We start from the raw sequence: 19,218 nt of genomic DNA on the forward strand, positions 1-19,218 counted from the left end.
GGTTCATTGGCGGCGTGCTCCCCGCCGCCGCCCGGGAACTACAGCCGGCGGCAGCGGCGGAGCGCGCGCCGGGATGGCGGCCCCGTTGGTGTTGGTGGTGCTGGCGGCCGTGACCGTGCGCGCCGCGCTCTACCGCTCCAGCCTCGCCGTCTTCATCGCCGAGCGGGTCGAGGTGGCGTCCCCGCTGAACGCCTGGAAGCGAGGTGAGGCCTGGCGACCCGGGGCCGGGGCGCCGCTGGCCCGGCCGAGCCCCGCGGGGGCGGCGAGAAGGGGCCAGGGCGGCGGGACCCCCCGAGCCGGGCAGGCAGGACCTGATCCCGGCCGGGCTGAGAGCGGCCCCGCGGGGAGGGCACCCGGCTGCGCCCCGGGCAGGGCCGGGCCGTGCTCGCCCAGGCCCGAACCAGAGCTGCACGCAAGGGCCCTGAGCAGCTGTGCCCGCAAGGAGCCGGTGGGAGCCGGTGCTCGGCGGCTTCGGGGAGCGGGAGGGCCGCGGGGCTGGAGGCAGAGGACAGGGCTGGAGCCAGGACGTCGCGGTTCACAGCTGGCCGGGGACACTGGTGGTGTCACACATGTTCACAAACGGGCGTGTGACCGAGCCGGCACGGAGCGTGTGGCTCCATTAGCCTGGACCGCGCCCGTCCCGTTCCGCTGTCCCTGCACACGCACCGCGTCGTGGTGAGAATGGCACTGCACGGCCCCCAGCTCATTGCCCTTGTTCAGTTGGTGTCCCCACACGTTACCAGTGATTCAAATTCTCTTTTGAAGGCTGAGTGAGGTACAGTGTAATCGCGGCTTTTCAGTGACGTTAATCTGTGTATCATCTGAGTCTGTTAGGAACCTTAATTTATTTTGAAGACGTCCCTTTGGTATCCAGTCATTATGCAGGTAAAATTATTTGCAGTTTTGGGGTGGAAAAGAGTGGCCCAGAAGTAATAAAGGTCAAAAGTACAAGTACATGTGATGACCTGAGGTCTTTGCTCCGCAGTATGTAGCACTTCACACTTCCCTGTGCAATTGAATCTTTCTAAATACCACCTTAGAGCATCAAGGTAGGTATCTAGATAGTAAGGAGAAAAAGTAGGATCATCTTGAAAAGCTTGGGTTGTCGCCATACAGGAAGTTGGTGGCAGCCAGAATCTATTTCTCCAGCATGTCACTGAACTGAGCAGCTCTTGTGTTTTCCTGCAGTGTCCTGCCTGTTTCTCTCTGAACAAATGGGCCCGTTTCCCTTAGCTCCTTTCCCTGCATTCTGCTCAGTCCCAGGGAATCTCTGTGCTCAGGAGGGTGGGGATTCTGTGGAAAGGCACACACACGCATTGCAGGGCAAGCTGTAACTCCATGAGCACAAAGGAGCTGAATTAAGGCTATAAAATGTCAGCAAGTTTCAACAAGAGATAAAGCTTTTAGCTTTGCCTGGCAACATGTTGTTCTTTTCTGTTCTTCCCTTTGTTATTTTGGACGTTTGAGGCCTCCCTACATCTAATGAGGCAAAACAGTTCAAATTCTATATTATGTTGTGGTTTTCCTCTTGGACTTGAGTATTTCTCCAGCACACATGCCATATATCACCTAACAGGTGACTCAAAAGGAGGAGGTACCATGCATGTGATTTAAATGGTGTTAAGTGCAAAAGAATTCATCTAGAACATTTGTACCTGAAACAAATAAATAGGTGGTGAGTGCCCATGCAGGAACGTGCATGGCAGAGCTGGGGGCAAATCCGTTCTGGCTGGCTGTTGGCTCTGGGAGGTTTGGTGTCACTCATTCAGTGTGAGATTCTTCGAGTGTCAGTGTTTTAAAAACTGCAGTTTTGCCACCATGAGATCTCTCACCTCCCACCTTACAGGGTTCTAATGCAGGTGTTTTGTCTGTTTCAGTGGTCGAAGGATTAGCTCTGCTGGATTTAGGGGTCTCGCCATACTCTGGAGCTATTTTTCATGAGGTTGGTTTGCATGCTTGGTTTTAAATGTGATATTCCAGTGGCAGGGGTCTTCGTTTGACTGCTCAGGGCCTGGAGAAGGCTGGGCGCCTGTCTTGTCCCAAAGACTGCAGAGAACCCAAATTTGTGTGGTTTGTCTGAGCAATGGTTGTGCAGTGACCAGCACGAGGAAATCCAGGTAATCCCAGTGCATTCCCTGTGCAGGGGCAGACAGTGTCATATTTGTTACTGCATGAAGGAACTCTGAGACAGGGCAACTCTGTAATAAGTGAAATACTCTGTTCACATCCAGCTGTTTCTGTCAGCACAAGCTGGAGCAGGGACAGTGTCACTGTGAGTCTGATAGGATTTACTGGGTATCAGCACCTGGAAATTCTAATACTGGCACAAGCACGCAGTTTATTTATTCCTCATCTTGAAAACACCTCATTCCAACAAAAGCACTTCAGCACCTGTGGGGTTTTGTGCCCTAGGGTGGTCTTACTGATATGAAGGTACACTCATACATAGTGTCACCTGGGGTGAAGCAGGTACTTGGTATCCTCTGAAAACTGGTTACTTTTCATTAAATTCTACTTCTTTAGACAGAATTTCTCCCAGACTGTGAAATATTTCTCCATGCTTATATAGACCTTCACATTATTTTTAAAGCATTTAAAAAGAAATTTATTTTCTCACAGTGAAGGCTGAATTTGCAGCATGTAAATATAGTCCTTCCAGACTAAGCTTCTGTGTGATGGGAATTATTCAAAAATGTGCTTTTCCTCGTACCTTAGAAGGGAAAAGCTCTAGGAGTAAGAGGGTGATAGGATTGTAACCCTACTGCTTTATGGTTTTAACATGCTTTCTTCTTTTTACATTATAAAAGACTCATCTAAACAACAGGGGAACCAGCTATGTAGGAAATTATTCAGGAGTACCTGCAGACAGCCTGAAAAAATAGATTTTCTAGAAAAAAAATTACTTTCTAAAGCTGGTCTTTGTATGCTTTCTATTGTAAGTCTACCACTATTGTATAGAATTGAAAAGTTGGAATAGAATACAATTTTCAGAGTTGATGGTGTCTTTTATAAAGTGCATTGAGGACTTTGCAAGGAAAAAGACCAGGAGGTGTGCTTTGATTAATCACTTTGCTCTGAAATGCCAGTGTTGGAGAAGAGGCCAAGGAAAATTACCTTTGGCAGTGTCTTGTAGAACTGCTCAACTCTTGTAGTTTGTCTCATCAAATCACTGGTATTTTATCTGGACAGTAGTGATGTGGATTTCCTTTCTGCTCTCTTTCAGACCCCACTGATAATCTATCTCTTTCACTTCCTGATTGAATATGCTGAACTGGTGTTCATGGTAAGTGCTCCTGGAAAGCTTCTCCTGAAAGGTCCCATTCAGGGAAATGCTGAGTATGACTTTCTTTTCAGTCCTTCAGCTTCCCTGTAGCTCAAATTCCTGCTGAGCTCACAGTTAATTAGAAAGGCAGCTTTGCCTGCACAAACCCACATACAGGCTTTTCCCCTCTTGTACATATTCCTTCTTTTTTGTGAGTTCTTGCTTAGATAAGTATCCCCACAGAGGGATAGAAGGTGTCGTTTTATTTCAAATTTCAAATGTTATCTCTTAGAGGTAACAAAATACTTTGTCTCCCCAGCCTAATCCCTACTCTGCTGTTTCTCACCAATTCCTACTCTGCTGTTTCTGTCTGCCAAACACCAGACCTGCAAGGAGCACAAATGCCCCAAATGTCTCTTGTAAATTGTCCTGCGAGTTCTTCTGCATAATTCAGAAGAACAGAAGTCCTGTAGCTGGCTGCACACAGCACCCAGTGGAGCCTCTGTCCCCAGGTCCCTGCCAGGCAGGCATCTGCCCTGTACTGCTGCCTGGGCAGTCTGGGGCAGCTCAAGGCACTCTCATGCTGCACTGGTGGCCAGGTGGGTTTAACCAGCTGGGCACTGCCCCAGTGTTGCTGTGCTCTCACTACACCAGTGATTCTCTCTATTACCCTCACGTGCTGCTCTCCATGAACAATTTACTTCCTCTTAATTCCCCATTCTCTTGTTCTGTGAATATACATATTTTTGATACAGCTCATGCCTTCAAGGTGAAGTGGTGGTGTGTGAGGGCACTGTACAAATCAGCCTTTCAGGATTTTTAAAACTTGTGTTTTGTTCCCCTGAGCTGAGTCCGATCAGAGCTGCTGTTAAATGCTGACCAATATATTTTTCTCCATTTGTTCATTTTGCTTACAATCAGTCTATCCCTTGATTTTTTTAGATAACTGATGTGCTAACTGCTGTTGCCCTTTACTTGGCAATCCAGGACTTCAACAAAGTTGTGGTAAGCTGACTTCCCAGTGTTGCTGGTCCTCTTCTCCCAGCAAATATAATTACCTTGGGCCAAAGGAAAGATGTGCTAGAGGAGGTGGTGCCAAGTCCTTGTTGCAGTAAATCTGGTCATATTTTAATGATAAACAGGACCGAATGTGGTAAACAACTGAGGCATTTTAAATTTTGTTGTGGCACTATTCCAGTGTCTTGCTACACACTGAGTGGTGATCACAGCAGGGTACAATCTTCTACAGCCTGGGTGTTATACCTTGGAGAGGGTTTCTTTGCACACAGCATGAGGTAATACACAGACTAGAAATGTGTAAAAGAAGGAGCGAAACCTTCCAACAGTTCTAAGGTGACATAAATCATTCTAGTGAGTGTGGTGAAAGTCTGACATCAGATACTACTTCCAATACCCCTTCAAATTATAAGGATGTGTATTTGGAGGTGAGTGACTCCTCCCAGCTCTCAAAGAACATTTTGTGTAAGCAGTGCTGTGCTCTCTGTAGTTCCAGGGGGGTGGGGATTAGGTATCAACATCAGCAGGGAGACTACATTTTCTGCAGCATCTCGGTGGTCTCCCACCCAGCTGTGTGCTTGTTCCCTGTCCTCTGACTTTCAGATTAAGGAAATAACTCAGGATAGAACTGCAAGCGTGTAAGAATTCCACATGTGAATTACTTTGGTTGTTGAGAATTTACTGCTAGCATCTCTGTCCTGTCTCACCATAGCATTATTCAGTCAGTTCATATTTCAGATTTCTCTTTTGTCTCCATAGAGAGCCTCGTAGAACAAAAGAGATTAAAGAGGGATTTGTCATAGAAGTATCCATCTTTAAAACAACGAAGACTGCATACTAATGGAGTTTGGGTTTTCAGGGACTTGTGTGTTGAACAGTGAATTTATAAAGTTAGCTTTTCATTAGGGATCCAGAGGGGTGTTAGGAAGATTGAGTATTGAGCACTAGTGTGGTGAATTCACTGGTAGCTGTGTCAAGGCATAGACACAGGTAATTAAGGAAGTTTAAACAAGTAGAGATTATCTGCTTCCTCCTGACTCTCACTTCAGTTGTTAAGTATTTGGGAGAAGATAGGGATTTTTTTGTTCTCTACAACTCCTCACATAACATAAGTTTTAGCTCATGCCAGGGGCTTGAATATGCTCCACAGAAATAGAAACCCCAGGTAACTGGCTGAGTAATATGAAATAGAATTACACAAGTAGTACAGAATAATGACTTTCCTCTTCTGACAGTCTTTGATCATTCTCCCTTGTTCAGTTCAAAAAGCAGAAGCTCCTAATAGAACTGGATAAATATGCCCCAGATGTGGCTGAACTCATCCAGACACCCATGGAGATGCACTACATCCCCCTCAAGGTAGCACTATTGTAAGTATTGCACTTATAGGCTGCAGTGGGCTGCTTTGGTTCCTCAGCTCCCTTTGGGGTTTATTTGTCTCATTTGGGCCTTCAAAAACTGTCAAAAGTTTGGTTTCTTTCCCACAGAAATTCTGAATTTCCTATTGGCCCTGAGTACTCAGTTTGAAAGTGAAAAGCAGATGCATTTCCATGTGTTTGTTGCCAATGAGTGAGTTCACTCAGGCCCTTTGAGATGGGCTCAGCAGCGTAAGGTCATTAATTGGGTAACAAGAGTGTTGTGTCAGCACAGATCACATTCCTATTTATTTTTATGATAATGTTATCAAAATTGATTCTGTGCCTTCCAAATGGTGTCTTTTCAGAAAAGTTAGGAGAATTTTTGAGCAGCTGGACAAAATGCTTGCTGAATATCACAACTTGAATATCCACAATTGCTTCTAACAGTTAAAAGATGTTTTCATGTTGTCATTTTATTAATTTCATGTCTTGGTGTTCCTCTGTATACTAAACATTGTTTAATTTCAGAAGGCTTCAACTAAAATAACTAATATACAAGCAAGGTACCTGCTGTTACAGAATTTTTTTAACTGATATTTTGACACAAAGAAATGATCCAAATTGTTCTGTATCAGAGAGAGTTCTCCATTAGATAAGTTGCCATTTTTTCTTGTTTTCATATGAATTTTTTAAATGGCACATTTCCTGTGGCCAGAAGGGTAAAGTGGGTAAATTGCAGACTGTTTTGCACATTGCCACAGCAAAGTTGGCATTAAATTGTACCTGTCCTGCTGTAGGCTGCCTTCTGGAAACACTGAAAAAGACAGACTGGGACTCTGAGACACTGGAAAATATAGAGAGAGAATTAGGAAATCATCAGCCCTGTCTACTGACTCTGATGAGTAAATTAGTTATTGGCAAGGCTGATCAGTACATTATCATATTTATTGTATTGGTAGTCCTCCAAACCTTTTTCTTTGCTCTGAACCTATTTAAATGAGATTATTGTAATTCTTATTTCCAAGAGGAGCTGGCATCCTTGCTAACTAAAGTGTGGCTGCATCCTGGAATGTAAAGTCATTCAGAGTTTTTCTGTAATTCCAATTAAAGTGTGCCAGTCTTGCATAGCTGGCAGGTTTTGTGCTCAGATCGTGCTGTGGTGAACATAAAGGCTTGCTCTGCCACAGCAGGAGACTGGTTGGGTTGTGGGAAACTCTGCCCATGTCTCAGATTTCCATCACATTTTCTGTTTATTCTTCTTCAGAAGTAGTAGGTGTGAGTAGCAGAAAAAGTTTCCTTTGGACCCAGGAATCCTAGATCTGACTGAATAAATGTACAATGCTTCTGCAAAGCAAGAAACCGTTTTGGTAGTCATTTTCTAGGCCAGAACTTGCATTTTGGACATCTTCCCAATGTCTCATTTCTGTAGTGGCCCCTGTGTCCAAGTCTGCAATCCAAAGGTCTGGTTTTTGCTTCACATTGAAAAACCTGTGCAGCTGAATTAATTTGCTGATGAGAGGATCCCATCAAATGTAAATAAACAAAAAGAAAAGGCAAAGTGCATCTTTTTTTTCTTTGAACTTCTCTTTAATTAGATGCTCCTTGGAATGTAACCTGAGCTTTGCTCTTTTTCAGCTACCTGTTAAACCCCTACACTGTGATGTCTTGTGTGGCAAAGTCCACCTGTGCCATCAACAACTCTGTCATTGCATTCTTCATTTTAGCTACAATAAAAGGTAACACAGTGAAGAAAAAAGGGTTCTTTATGACTTTCCAGAAAGATTAGAAATGTAGCAAAAATTAAATCCAGGGGAAGATTTACAGATACGATTGCTATGGAGATCTCAGTGCAACGTAGCAGAAACAGGACTGGAACAAGTCCTGAATGAATTTGTGAGATCAAGAGACTTTATGGTCAAGTAAAAACTTACTTTCACCTCAGTGTACCTGGGAGTTTCATCTAAAAACTGACTCCTTTTCCTGGTTGGCTTCAAGTAGCCTTCTGTTCAGGAAGAAATGGGTCTGTGTATTGCAGGACATAAGAGTTCTGTTGCTCTTCTTTTGTATGTGAATATGCACTTAAGCGTCATAAACAATTTATTTTCAAAGCTTATCCTTGAACTTTTATTCAAAAGCAAGCATTTGCCTGCAGCTATTATTTGGCTTTCACTCACAGTTGTAAACATGGTTTGAAATGAACTAATTGAGCTTTGGGGAAGCAGAAGCAGTAACCAGAGACCCAGACCAGCCCAGTGGAGTAGATTATGTCAGAATCTGTCACTGTTTCGATCATTTTGTGCATAATGCCAGCTTTCTGTTTCTTTTATGACTCCCCAGTGCTAAAAGCTTTTAGCCTATATGATTTGCACTAGTCACTGACGTTTTAATGAGTTCTCTGCTGGATCAGAGGAAAGGTCAGTCTGATCTCTTGTGTCCAGCAGGGCCCAGACCCAGGCACTGCAAAAAAATGCTGATATAGATAGTTTTTATTAGTATTTCCAAAAGAAAGTTTTCCTATAATTATTGGCTAATTGTGTCAGGAGGTGTTTTCATTTAAAAGCATTTGCAATAGCAAACAAGTGGGATCTGTTCAGTTAAACTGATTTTTATCTGTTCACTGATACCCTAAGACCAATAGTTTGGTCATAGGCAAAGGCTGTCTCGTGGTTTCTCCCTGACTGGGAGTGTGGCAGTCTGGGGTTTAAGTGGGCAAAGAGGATATCAGGTTATGTCTGTGATTTCTGGGAATCACTTCTTTAGATCTGTGCTGAATTGAACACTGGATAAAATACAGGATAGGGAGGTTTCTGTCAGGAGAGTGCAGCTGAGGAGAGGCTCATCACCAGGTAACCCTGTATTTTCCCTTTCAGAGGAGGAAGCAGAGAGGAGCTCTTTGAGTGTTTGCTGTCAGCAGTGACAGCTGGCTCAATGCACTGAGTCAGGGCTCTTGCTGAGAGCTTGTCTTGTCTGAGCTCTATTTTTACAGAAGACTTCCATCAAGTCTATAGCTATAACCAGGCTACTGCACTGGGTGCTTGTATTTTTACTGTTTAACCTGACATCTTTTGGATGTTATTTGTGTTACTGGTAGTTGAGAAATGTGAGTACCCAACACTGAGACACCTCAAATAAAGCTGCCTCAATAAAGGCATTCATATTTATAAGATCACTTGGAAAAGCTGTGCCAATCCTTTCTGTGCCTCAGTTTTGGTATCAGTAAAGCAGAGCTAATGCTACTCCATTCCTTCAGCTGCAGACTTTGCATGCTCTCTTGCACAGAGCTTTGCTGAGGCCACAGCACATTCTGGTGATGAGGTTATCCAGCATGCCCAGTATGGCAGTTCTTACATACAGGTATGACTTAAGTGAATGCATTCCCGTGCATTAACAGCAGCCAGCATGGGCTTTATATAGACTGAATTATATGAATCTCCTTCTGTGTGTGAATGACAGGAAATATAAACCAGCCAGTGGCTCTTTCTTATGGAATGAGTCATTCTCCATTCAAAGTGTCATTAACAAGAGGACAGCCTCCAGGATATGTTCTGCTAAAAACTCCTTTAAGTGGTGTCCTGATATTTGGGAATCCCCTGCAGAGGGTTATGAGTTTCTTCCCATTTGGACTTCCTGTCTGTATGGCTGTTCATAGCAAAAGTTCCTTATAAATGAACCTTTTTTTTCTTTGCAGGTAGTGCCTTCCTCAGTGCTGTGTTTCTGGCCTTAGCAACATACCAGTCTCTCTACCCTCTCACACTGTTTGCTCCAGCACTGCTTTACCTTCTACAGGTAGGTGATTTCTAACTCTTGGTACCTGTTGTCTTCTTGTAGCTGTGCAGGGACAGTCCTGGCGAGGGGAGTCAGACAAGTGCAGAGTTTCAGAAAAAGTGACTCTCCTCAAGCCGTGGCAAATTTGAACCCTGAATGGGAATGCCTGTGTGTGGAGAGAAGGGAGCAGGAAGTCACCTACAGAACTGGGTGGTGTTTAGCTTGCCCAAAATAACTGCTGTTCTTTGTGTGGTGTGAGCAGCAATAAGGGGCTTAGACCCAGAGGAGTTTGAAAATGCTGGTTTGGGGTTTAATGGCAAAAGGCATGTTCTGGAAAGAGGCTGGTTGTCCTTTCTCCCTCTCCATTAACAAGACCCTGAATCCCACCAGGGCTGACCTTGCTAATTTTATCCTGCTATGGCAGCAAGGTGAGGCTGTGACGCCAGCAGAGGCTCAGCTCACTTCACAGATCACTTTGTGATAATTTTTGGTATTTGAAATGATTATGATTCTGAAATGCTGCTGTTGTGCATTTCACCAGTCTTTTTTGGTTGCTTCTGGTGGTGATTTTCATAGCTTATCTTCACTACTTAACTAGCCTGTTCTCAAATCTCTGAGCTTCCAGACAGAATGGGAGTCAGTTGTAATTCATTTTCTTTCTCTGACTGTCTGACATGAATGTCTCTTACTTTTTTTTCAGGAATTTTATTATTAGTAGTAAAGACTAAAGAGAAGAACTGCAGAGTTGGTGTTGCTTTTTCATTTGGTGATTTTTAGGAACATTTATATCTTTAAATCTTTGGTCTCGGTTGTTCTCTTTTAACTTTAGTCAAAGTAAGCTGGGAGTAAAGTGCAAGCATTGTACTTCACATTCACAAACAATAAGTGCTTTGATATGTGATTGCCTAATTTGCAGCCTTTAGAGGCAGTCATGTCAGTATGTGTCCTTTTATCTAAATTTGTAAATGAACTTTCCTGCATTCTTTGTACAGAACTAAATCACTTTTCTCCTGCTCTTTTCAATCTGTCCTGCCAAAAATTTTTTGGTGATGTTGCTTACATTGTCCCAGCAAGTGACATTAAACCCGCTCTGACTGAGAAAACCCAGTGAGCTTTACACAGCAGTCAGGGCAGGTTCTCTGCACATCTCCTGCCACTGCAAACCCCAGGGCCAAATGGAAAAACCACATCACTGACCTGGAGCTGCAGAATGCTGAGTGATTCCCAGAGGTGTTGGCCCCTGTGTATATTTGTCTGTACACAGGCACAGGGGACCTGGTGGAGTGAGATACCTGTTATGTTACATGACAAGGGCTTGAGGCTGACTTGTGACAAGGACATGTGGCAGTGGCAGGACTTTGAGGAAGCCAGCTTTCAGAGGGACTCCTTTGTGCTTAGGAGCTCAGTGGATGTCCTCTCTCCCTGACAGCAGCAGATCAGGAGTGCCAGGCCGAGTGGTGGTACCACAGGGTGGGGGTTCTGGAGCAGGGCTTTCGGTCCCCCTGGGCAGTGGGTTCGTGCAGGAGAAGACAGGCACGAGTGCAGTGCTGCAAACGTCTGAGGTACCAGTGCAGCTGTGCAGAGGGGTGTGTAAATCTTACACCTGTGCATGTGCTCACAGGAGTGACTCACTGCAAGCAGAAATGACCAGCTTCAAACACAGTTCTGGGAATATGTGCAATGTGTATGACTTAATTGGCCAGAGTGAAGAACAGCAAGCAAATTGTGCTTGGAAGCTGCTCCTTCAAGTGCCATAGTGCCAATGTTTGATGCTTTCTTTCATCAATTTAAAATGATGTTCTGAACACTCAGGCTTTCTTGTGGCTCTCTACCTGACGAGGTGCTTCTGTTTCTCTTTCAGCGTCAGTTCATACCTATCAAACTGAAAAGCAAAAGTTTCTGGCTCTACACCATGCAGTATGCATCCCTGTACCTGTGCAGCCTCGTGGTGATCATCTGCCTCTCCTTCTTCCTGCTCAACTCCTGGGATTTTATCCCATCTGTTTATGGGTTTATGTAAGTATAAGGATTCTTACTGATAGTTTTCTGTCTGGCCCCACCCAGGTTGTTTCTTGCCCACCACACACAAGAGTGTGCTTGACCCAGGAAGTGTGGGGTCTGTGATTTACTGGCAATGCAAGAAAAGAAAGAATATGTGGAGGAAAGCAGCCATTAGCCAACTCCAACTTCTGTTAAATAACAGCAAAAATTAAAGACAGGAGCAGTTTGCCACTGACTGAGTGACTGGAAATGGGTTTGATTGTTGAGCTACTGTGGCTGTGAAATACTACTCTCTGGAGAAATGTCTGCTTGAGAATGGTTTAAATCCTGCTGGGACATCAGGAAGGATTCCTCAGCAGGATTTAAACCTGCTCTCCACCTTTTCATCCATTTGGTTTCTCTTTCATGGATTTACAATTTAGGTCCTCCATGCAGTAGCACACAATGGTAATTAATGCAGCAGAAGCAGGGCAGTGAAAAACGTCCATTAAAAAATTTACCATGACTTTCTTTTCAAATTTCAGCCTTTCTGTTCCAGACCTGACACCCAATATTGGACTTTTCTGGTACTTCTTTGCAGAGATGTTTGAACACTTCAGTCTTTTCTTTGTATGTGTGTTTCAAATCAATGTGTTCTTCTACACCATTCCCTTGGCAATAAAGTTAAAGTAAGTATGAGTGTGTTTCTTTGCTACTTCTTTTACTCTTAAGTTTTCTAGTGGAAGCTTCTACAGCTGAAGTCAGATGTCTTGATCTACGAGCTTGAAAAAGATTTTTAACAGGGCCTGGTGTCCTCATTTCCCATCGTTTCAGCTCTGTTCCTCTTAAGTAGAGTGACTTGGGCTCTGCAGTGGAACTCTGTTGCAAGCATCAGGAGAGGCAGCAGAAATGGAGGCTGTAGAAGTGCCTGCTCCCTGCCAGCATAAGCCAGTGTAGTCAGAAAGCTGGAACTTCAAGCACTTCATTGTCAGAAAAAAAGTGGGAACTTGGGGACTTTGCTAGCTGAGTTCACTGACTTCTTTCTGATAAAAACACCCATTAACACACCTGCATTCTCAGTGAGCTTGTCTTTTGGCTTGCACTGGATAGATCAGGTGTCCCAGAGGGATAACTATGGGCTTTGGGCTTCTCCAAATTGCCATCAGAGGGCAGGTGCTAATTGCTTCTGGGGAATAAGGCAGAGCTGGGGGAGGCACAGTGCAGATGACCATTGTGCAGGGTGTAAATGTGTGCTGAGGGAGGCCCGAGGGCTGTGGCAGATGTGCCTCCCCTGACGCTGCTGCTCTGCAGGGCAGCTCTGTCCACCCCCCCAGCCTTCGGAGCCTAGTCTGGAGAGAACAGGGCTGGAGGAGCCTCTTCGAGCCTGTCCTGCAGCACATCTGTGCCCTTGCTGATATTTATTTGCAGTTTCCAGAGGCCCTACTGCATGCTCTTAGCCTTTGTTTGTTTTGCCTTCCAGGGAGCACCCTGTGTTCTTCATGTTTGTCCAGCTCGCCATCATTTCTATCTTCAAGTCCTATCCCACCGTGGGAGACGTTGCACTGTACATGGCCTTCCTGCCCGTCTGGAGCCACCTTTACAGATGTAAGTTCTTTGTGCTTGATAATTCTTTATCTGCAATGGGGAAAGGCCTGTCCAATGATTAAATTAAATGGTCACCACTAAACCAAACCAGACCCAAGTTCATAGGCTCTCATGACCTCCATGGGGTGCCTAGGAGGAGGCTGGATTTTGGAGGTTTTTTTCCTCTGCTGATACAGTCCCTAACATTTCTTTAGGACTAGGGTTGAAATTGGTCAAGGAGGGAATTTTCACTGGTACCTTATCTTCCCCCTCTCTCCATCTTGGTCTGAAGATTAACTTTTTAATAAGAACTTTTTACAGTCCTGCATCCTCCAGATGCTTCACTCCCATTTAAGGCTGTGTAATTTGAACAGTGCTCCTGCAGTTGTCAGTCCCCCAGCCTTAAAATGCTGGACCTTGCAGTTGTGCTTTGTTTTGAATCTGCTTTTTTGCTTAGAGTGAAAGTAACTGAATTACTCCAAGCAATTGTCCAATCTTTCTTAAATGCTTCGAAGAGACCCTCCTTAGCTCTTGAAATCACATAGAGCTTCCTGTGGATTCTTAGGCTCAGTCTATAGAACCTGCTTCCATAGGGAGGTTTGGAAGTGGTGTGTTTTTCTTGGCATTTCTTGCTTAAACCAACTGCTTTGACCAACGCTGCCAGGTTGTCCAGGCCTTTCACTGCAGCCTTCTCCAGGCCAGGCCAAGTGTGTTCATGGACAGCTCACCTGCTTGTTGTAGGAGACTTAGTCAGGAGTCAGGAGACCTGGAGACCAACTGCTCTGTGGGTTTCAGACTCAGGAGAGCTGAGGCCAAAGCAGCTGTGATCAAACAGGGCAGGAATCCCCAGGCTGGCCCTGAGCACATCACAGCTGTAGCAGGTGATGAACTTCTGAGAAGTCCTTGTTCAGTGTAGATCAGTGGCACATTCCAAGCATGCAGTCAGAGGGCAGTCATCTGTCACATGCTCCCACCCCAAAGTGTGTGAACAGACCTACTGAACAAGAGGTTTAGAATAGGTGGGAAGAGGTTTGGATGTGACAATGCTCTTAAAACATCAGCTGTCCTCAGCTGCAGAGTGATGGGCATAGGCTGGGCTGCAGCCAAGCACAGCAGCACAAGTGCCAGGATGGATTACGGCGCTGCTACCGAAGGACAGGCAAAAGCACTTCACAGAAAAGGAAACCTCTCCTGCCCTGGTAGTTCCCAGCTCTTTTAGACAAAGTTGTGCTTGGTTTTTGTCCACCTGGCACATACTCAGGCAGACTGCTGGATTCTTGCACTTCCCGAGGTCATGTGTCTGTCAGTGCATTTGGCCTGTATGAGTTTCTTCCTTTTGTGGTGCTTTCATTTCCTTGCCACCTCCCAAGTATCTTTTCCTATAACCCACAGATTCATTTTTTCCTTTGTCATTAGCTTGATGAGGCAAGGGATTAAAGTGCTCTGCTCCCCAAACTGGGATGCTGCTGGAAAGGCCCCTTTGCAGGCTGCTGGTTGCTGTAGTGTAGGTACCAAAGAACCAAAGTCATCCAAGAAAGAATGTTTGGAAGCAGGGCCGAGAAGGAAGAGCTACAAATGGAGATTTCACACTGCAGCAAAGGCAGAAGTATTTATTTTGAAGGGGAAATATAGTGGATTTCTTATAACCACTATCCAGGAAGTTACTAAAGCAACCTGTGAAAGGTTGTTGGAGGGAAGTATGTCTTGGCAAAGTGCCTCTGACCCCCTGCACACACCCTAAGTACTGTTGCTGGTTGTCTGACCATGGCTGCTCAGTAATACATTATTTTAACAGCTGGTTTTCTTTTGCAGTCCTCCGGAACATCTTCATCCTGTCATGTGTGCTCATTTTCTGCTCCTTCCTGTTCCCTGTTCTGTGGCATCTGTGGATTTATGCAGGAAGTGCCAACTCCAATTTTTATTATGCCATCACATTGACTTTCAACGTAGGGCAGGTCAGTAGAGTGAGGCAAATGAAGCTGCCCTGTGAGCTGGCTGCTGGATGGGGTGGCCTGTCAGCAGCAGTGAATTCTGCAGGATGGGGCTGGCTCTCTGCATCCTGTGTGGTCCTGCATTGCAGCTTCCTGGCTCTCCTCCTGGATTCTGCCTGTTCCTCAGCCCCTGGCACACTAATGGAAAGAGTTCTTGTGGTGTTTGAGCTGTGGCTTAACAATCCAAGCCGGCTGACTGCAGGTTCTGTGCTCTGTTGCTGATGGCTGAGGAAAAGCATCTCAGTGTGGCAGGACCAAGCACAAGTGAATGGAGAAGGGGAGCTAAGAGAGGGAATGGAAAAACCTCAGGGCTGTAGCAGTGGGGCCAGAAAACAGACAAATGAGACCTGCCCATGCACAGGGACATGGCACCATCACTCTTTTTCTGAGATGTGGCGGCACGTGCAGGGTGCCAGTGATGCCAGGACTTGCTCTCCCTGCCTTGCCTGAGGCCATTCTGGATACATGACTTCCAGTGGCCTTAGGGAAAGCAGAGCTTAGCACCCTTGAAGGGTGGAACTCAGTGTACACAGGTGCTACAACCTTTTGTAAGTCCTTCCTCTTCTCTGTGCTGCTTGTCATATACCTGAGCCCTGGGGCAGTTTAACATGGGGGTGAGCAGAATGTTTATGTTAAAGTTGACTTTATTTTGAATGTGCCTGAGCCATTTATGCTTGTCTGCTTCTCCTAAAGCCAGGGGAACACTTTGACCAGGGGCATAAAATCACCTACTCTTACCCTTGATTAATGGGGAAAATACTCATTTGGTAAAACCAAAAGAGACTGCACAGGATGAGAGGGAGAATAGAGATTCTGGGAGTGGTTCATTACATGTCCTGCTATGGAATGAAAGGAATAGTAAAACTTTAATTAGACATGGCAGGTGTTGATATTTCAAGAGGATTTTATCTCCTACCTGAGAAAGTCATAGCAGATCCTGCCAGGTCTTGTGCTCTGTGTAAATGCAGACAGCAAAAATTTCTTGTCTGATTTCCTTGTGAGAAAGACCTAGCCCTCATCCCCATGCACCTCAGCTCTTTCTTTTCTATCTGCAGAGAAGTTAGTTCAAGGTAAAGTCACCTGCACTGACAGAGCCTGTCAGCAGTTCAGCAAAGCAAGCAGATCCTGGCTGTTTCCCTGGGTCTGTTCTCCTTCACGCTTTCTCCCCTAACCTCAGCAGTCTGCAGCCCTGTTTCTCTTGGCCCCGGTCTCCACCTGGCCCTCATCCCCTCCTGTCCTGCCACTGAGCCTCTGCAGCAGCTGCTGTGTTTTTCTGTGCTGTATTGCACAGTAACCCAGGCAGGCTTTGACTGTCCTCCCTCTGTGCACTTAGCACTGCCACGTACTTCAGGTGCCATAGTGCCAAAGCGATGCTTTAAGTGGCATCTGCACACTAGGACACGAGGACAATGCCTACCAGCTCAGGCTGGCACTGAAACAGTTTTCTACTCCAGTTATGTGCTTCTGTTTCCAAATGGAGGAGAGCAGCAGTCCTGGGGGAAGGTCACTCTGCAAGAGGCTAAGGGATGGATGGCACTACTGAGCCAGCAGGTCCCTGCCACAGCCCAGCCTGCCCCAGCCGAGGCAGTTTCCCAAGGTGGCAGCTTTAGAGAATCCACTGTCGCCCATTCCTGCAGTTTCAAGGCCCCCAGGTGTGGGAACAGTCCCACTGTGTGCCTCAGTACAACCAAAGTTGTCCTGGCTGGGAGCTGAGTGGCTGGAAAGTGCCCAGTAGGAAAGGCCCTGGGGGTGCTGATCTACAGCAGCTGAACAAGAGCCTGGTGTGGCCAGGTGGGCAAGAGGCCAAGGGCACCTGGCCTGTACCAGCCATGGTGTGGCAGCAGGACCAGGGCAGTGACTGTCCCCTGTGCTGGGCACTGGTGAGGCACCTCAAGTGCTGTGTCCAGTTCCGGGCACCTCCATTCAGGAAGGCCACTGAGGGGCTGGAGCATGTCCAGAGAAGGGAACAGAGCAGCAGGAGCAGCTGAGGGAGCTGGGAAAGGGGCTCAGCCTGGAGCAAAGGAGGCTCAGGGGGGACCTTGTGGCTCTGCACAACTCCCTGACAGGAGGGGGCAGCCAGGGGTGTCGGGCTCTGCTCCCAGGGAACAGGGACAGGAGGAGAGGGAATGGCCTCAAGGTGGGCCAGGGGAGGTTCAGGTTGGACACCAGGAGGAATTTCCTTCTGGAAAGGGTGGTCAGGCCTTGGAAGGGGCTGCCCAGGGAGGTGGCAGAGTCCCATTCCTAGAGGTGTCCAGGGAATGCCTGGACATGGCACTCACGTGGGTGACAAGGTGCGGATCAGTCAAAGGTTGGACTCAGTGGTCTCAGAGGTCTTTTCCAACTGAAATGACCCTGTGATTCTGGGACAGCCCTTGGACAGGAGTCCTATGGGTGCAGCTGAGATGGTGTGTGCAGCTGTGGCACAGCTGGAGCTGCCACTATCACACATTTTGGCCAGTTCATGGAGCTGCTGTATGTGAGCCTCCCTTGGCTTAACACAGCGAGGGGGTGGAGGTGTTCCCAAGGTCACAGTGGCTCCTCCAGCAGCATGTGCTGAACAGGCCAGGAACTGCTTAACCCCCGACGGGGTCTGTCACCAACACGTGTCTCTCTTTATTCCTGGCTCTGAAGCACCACTGATGTGTCTGAACATCTCACTCCACAGATCCTGCTCATCTCGGATTATTTCTATGCCTTCCTTCGGCGGGAATACTACCTCACTCACGGACTCCACTTGACAAGGCAGGATGGGACAGAGGCCATGCTGGTTTTGAAATAAGGACTGTACCACCATTTCCTGGGACATGGGCCACTCTGAGGAACGTGCAAAGCTTGGGGTACATGGGGTGGGTGGGGAAGGTTCCCTGAATGAGGTCTGACTTTGGGAATGATACCTCCTGAAAGAAAGGGCTGAGGTTCTGGGAATACCCCCCTGAGCTGCAGGCTCAGCACAGAGACTGTCAGAGCTGCAGTGCCTCCACCCTCAGCTGTACTTTTCACTTTGACCTCAGCCATCAGCTCTTGGCAGTCCAGCAGGAACAAGAGTGTCTGAGCTAAACCCAGGGCTGGAGCTCAGACCATGAACTGTTTTCCACCACTGCATCTTGGGGATGTTTGCTTCTCCTGGGATCTTCCCCTTCACTGCTTTGACCAGTAACACTGCTTGGCACGAGGCAATCTCTGGGTACCTGGTGCCCCAGCCCTGGCTGCAGATTCCATTTCTTGGTGGTTCTGCTGTTAAGGGATTTGGAAGAATCCCATGTGCTCGGCTGGGAGTGACCTGGCTCCCACTCCCACTCCAGTAGGTGCTGTGAAAGAGTTGGGTGACCAAGGGTGATGACCTTAGAGGACTGCTGGAGCTGCTGCCACATGTGGTGACCTCAGCACTCAAACACAAGTAAGAACCAGAACTGGGATGGGATCAGGAGCAGGGTGGGTACCAGGTAACTGCTCTGTCCCATTGGAGCAACACAGCTATGCCAGGAGCTGCACAGAGGCATTGCAGGTCTCAGAAGGAATACTGCTGAGGAGATGGACTCCCACTGCTCCCAGTTTCTGTTGGGTGACAAAGCCTGGCAGTGCTGGGCTCGCGCTGTGCTGCTGTGATCACTTGGGGCAGCAGCCGGGACCAGGAGGTGTCACAATCTCCCTGTAAGGCCTCAGACCAAATCCAGGAGGAGCCTCAGCCACTGCTGTTACGGAGTTGTTCCACAGCTGCTTATCACTACTGGATGTGCACTTGTCTGTCACCCCTGAGCTGCTCAGTGCTGGGCTCATGGCTGTGCACAGGCGCTCCCTTAAATCAGCTCGCCTGCTCCCCCCCACTCCTCTGTGTGCTCAGGCCTGCTCTCCTTGGAGCTGCTGCTGCTCCCCCCTGAATGTGACACTCTGGGGTGAAGCCACCAGCTCTGCTGGCTGCGTGGTGGCACTGAGACACGGTGACCACAGCGTGACAGCCACCTCCAGCATCACCACTGCTCCCAAGGGACGGCCAAAGGGTTGGGAGCGTGACATGGAAACCAAACTGCGCCTGGTACCGAGCAGCTGAGAGCTGGATGTGCCCAGGCAGGTGTGTAAGCAGATCTTTCTTTGCGGACAATTCAAACGTTTGCCTTACTGCACCGCTGTCAGCGCTTTGCGGGTGGAGGCGCGCCCAGCCCAGCCCAGCCCAGCCCAGGCCAGCCCCGGCCCGGGGCAGCCCCGCGGGGCCCAGGGGCCGGCGGGGCAGGCCAGGAACATAATAAACTGTGCAAGTTTTGGA

General features: G+C 47.3%; 1 protein-coding gene across 2 annotated transcripts; it reads left to right on the forward strand.

Annotated features, from left to right (window-relative positions):
* Window positions 1-19,218, forward strand: PIGU (phosphatidylinositol glycan anchor biosynthesis class U). Of its 2 annotated transcripts, XM_042021661.1 has the most exons (12): window positions 1-203; window positions 1,878-1,942; window positions 3,224-3,283; window positions 4,205-4,267; window positions 5,540-5,649; window positions 7,273-7,373; window positions 9,326-9,423; window positions 11,264-11,418; window positions 11,928-12,071; window positions 12,863-12,987; window positions 14,779-14,921; window positions 17,623-19,218. In XM_042021661.1, exons 1-12 carry the CDS (start codon window positions 74-76, stop codon window positions 17,734-17,736), a joined length of 1,308 nt encoding a protein of 435 aa, XP_041877595.1. In that variant the 5' UTR covers window positions 1-73; the 3' UTR covers window positions 17,737-19,218. The 2 variants fall into 2 exon arrangements, with proteins under 2 accessions (XP_041877595.1, XP_041877596.1); XM_042021662.1 differs by lacking the exon at window positions 14,779-14,921.

This window comes from Corvus kubaryi, unplaced genomic scaffold, assembly GCF_017639235.1.
Source record: "Corvus kubaryi isolate FWS band 111438036 unplaced genomic scaffold, C.kubaryi_AGA036_p1.0 37157, whole genome shotgun sequence".
In the NCBI taxonomy this organism is placed as follows: Eukaryota; Metazoa; Chordata; class Aves; order Passeriformes; family Corvidae; genus Corvus; species Corvus kubaryi.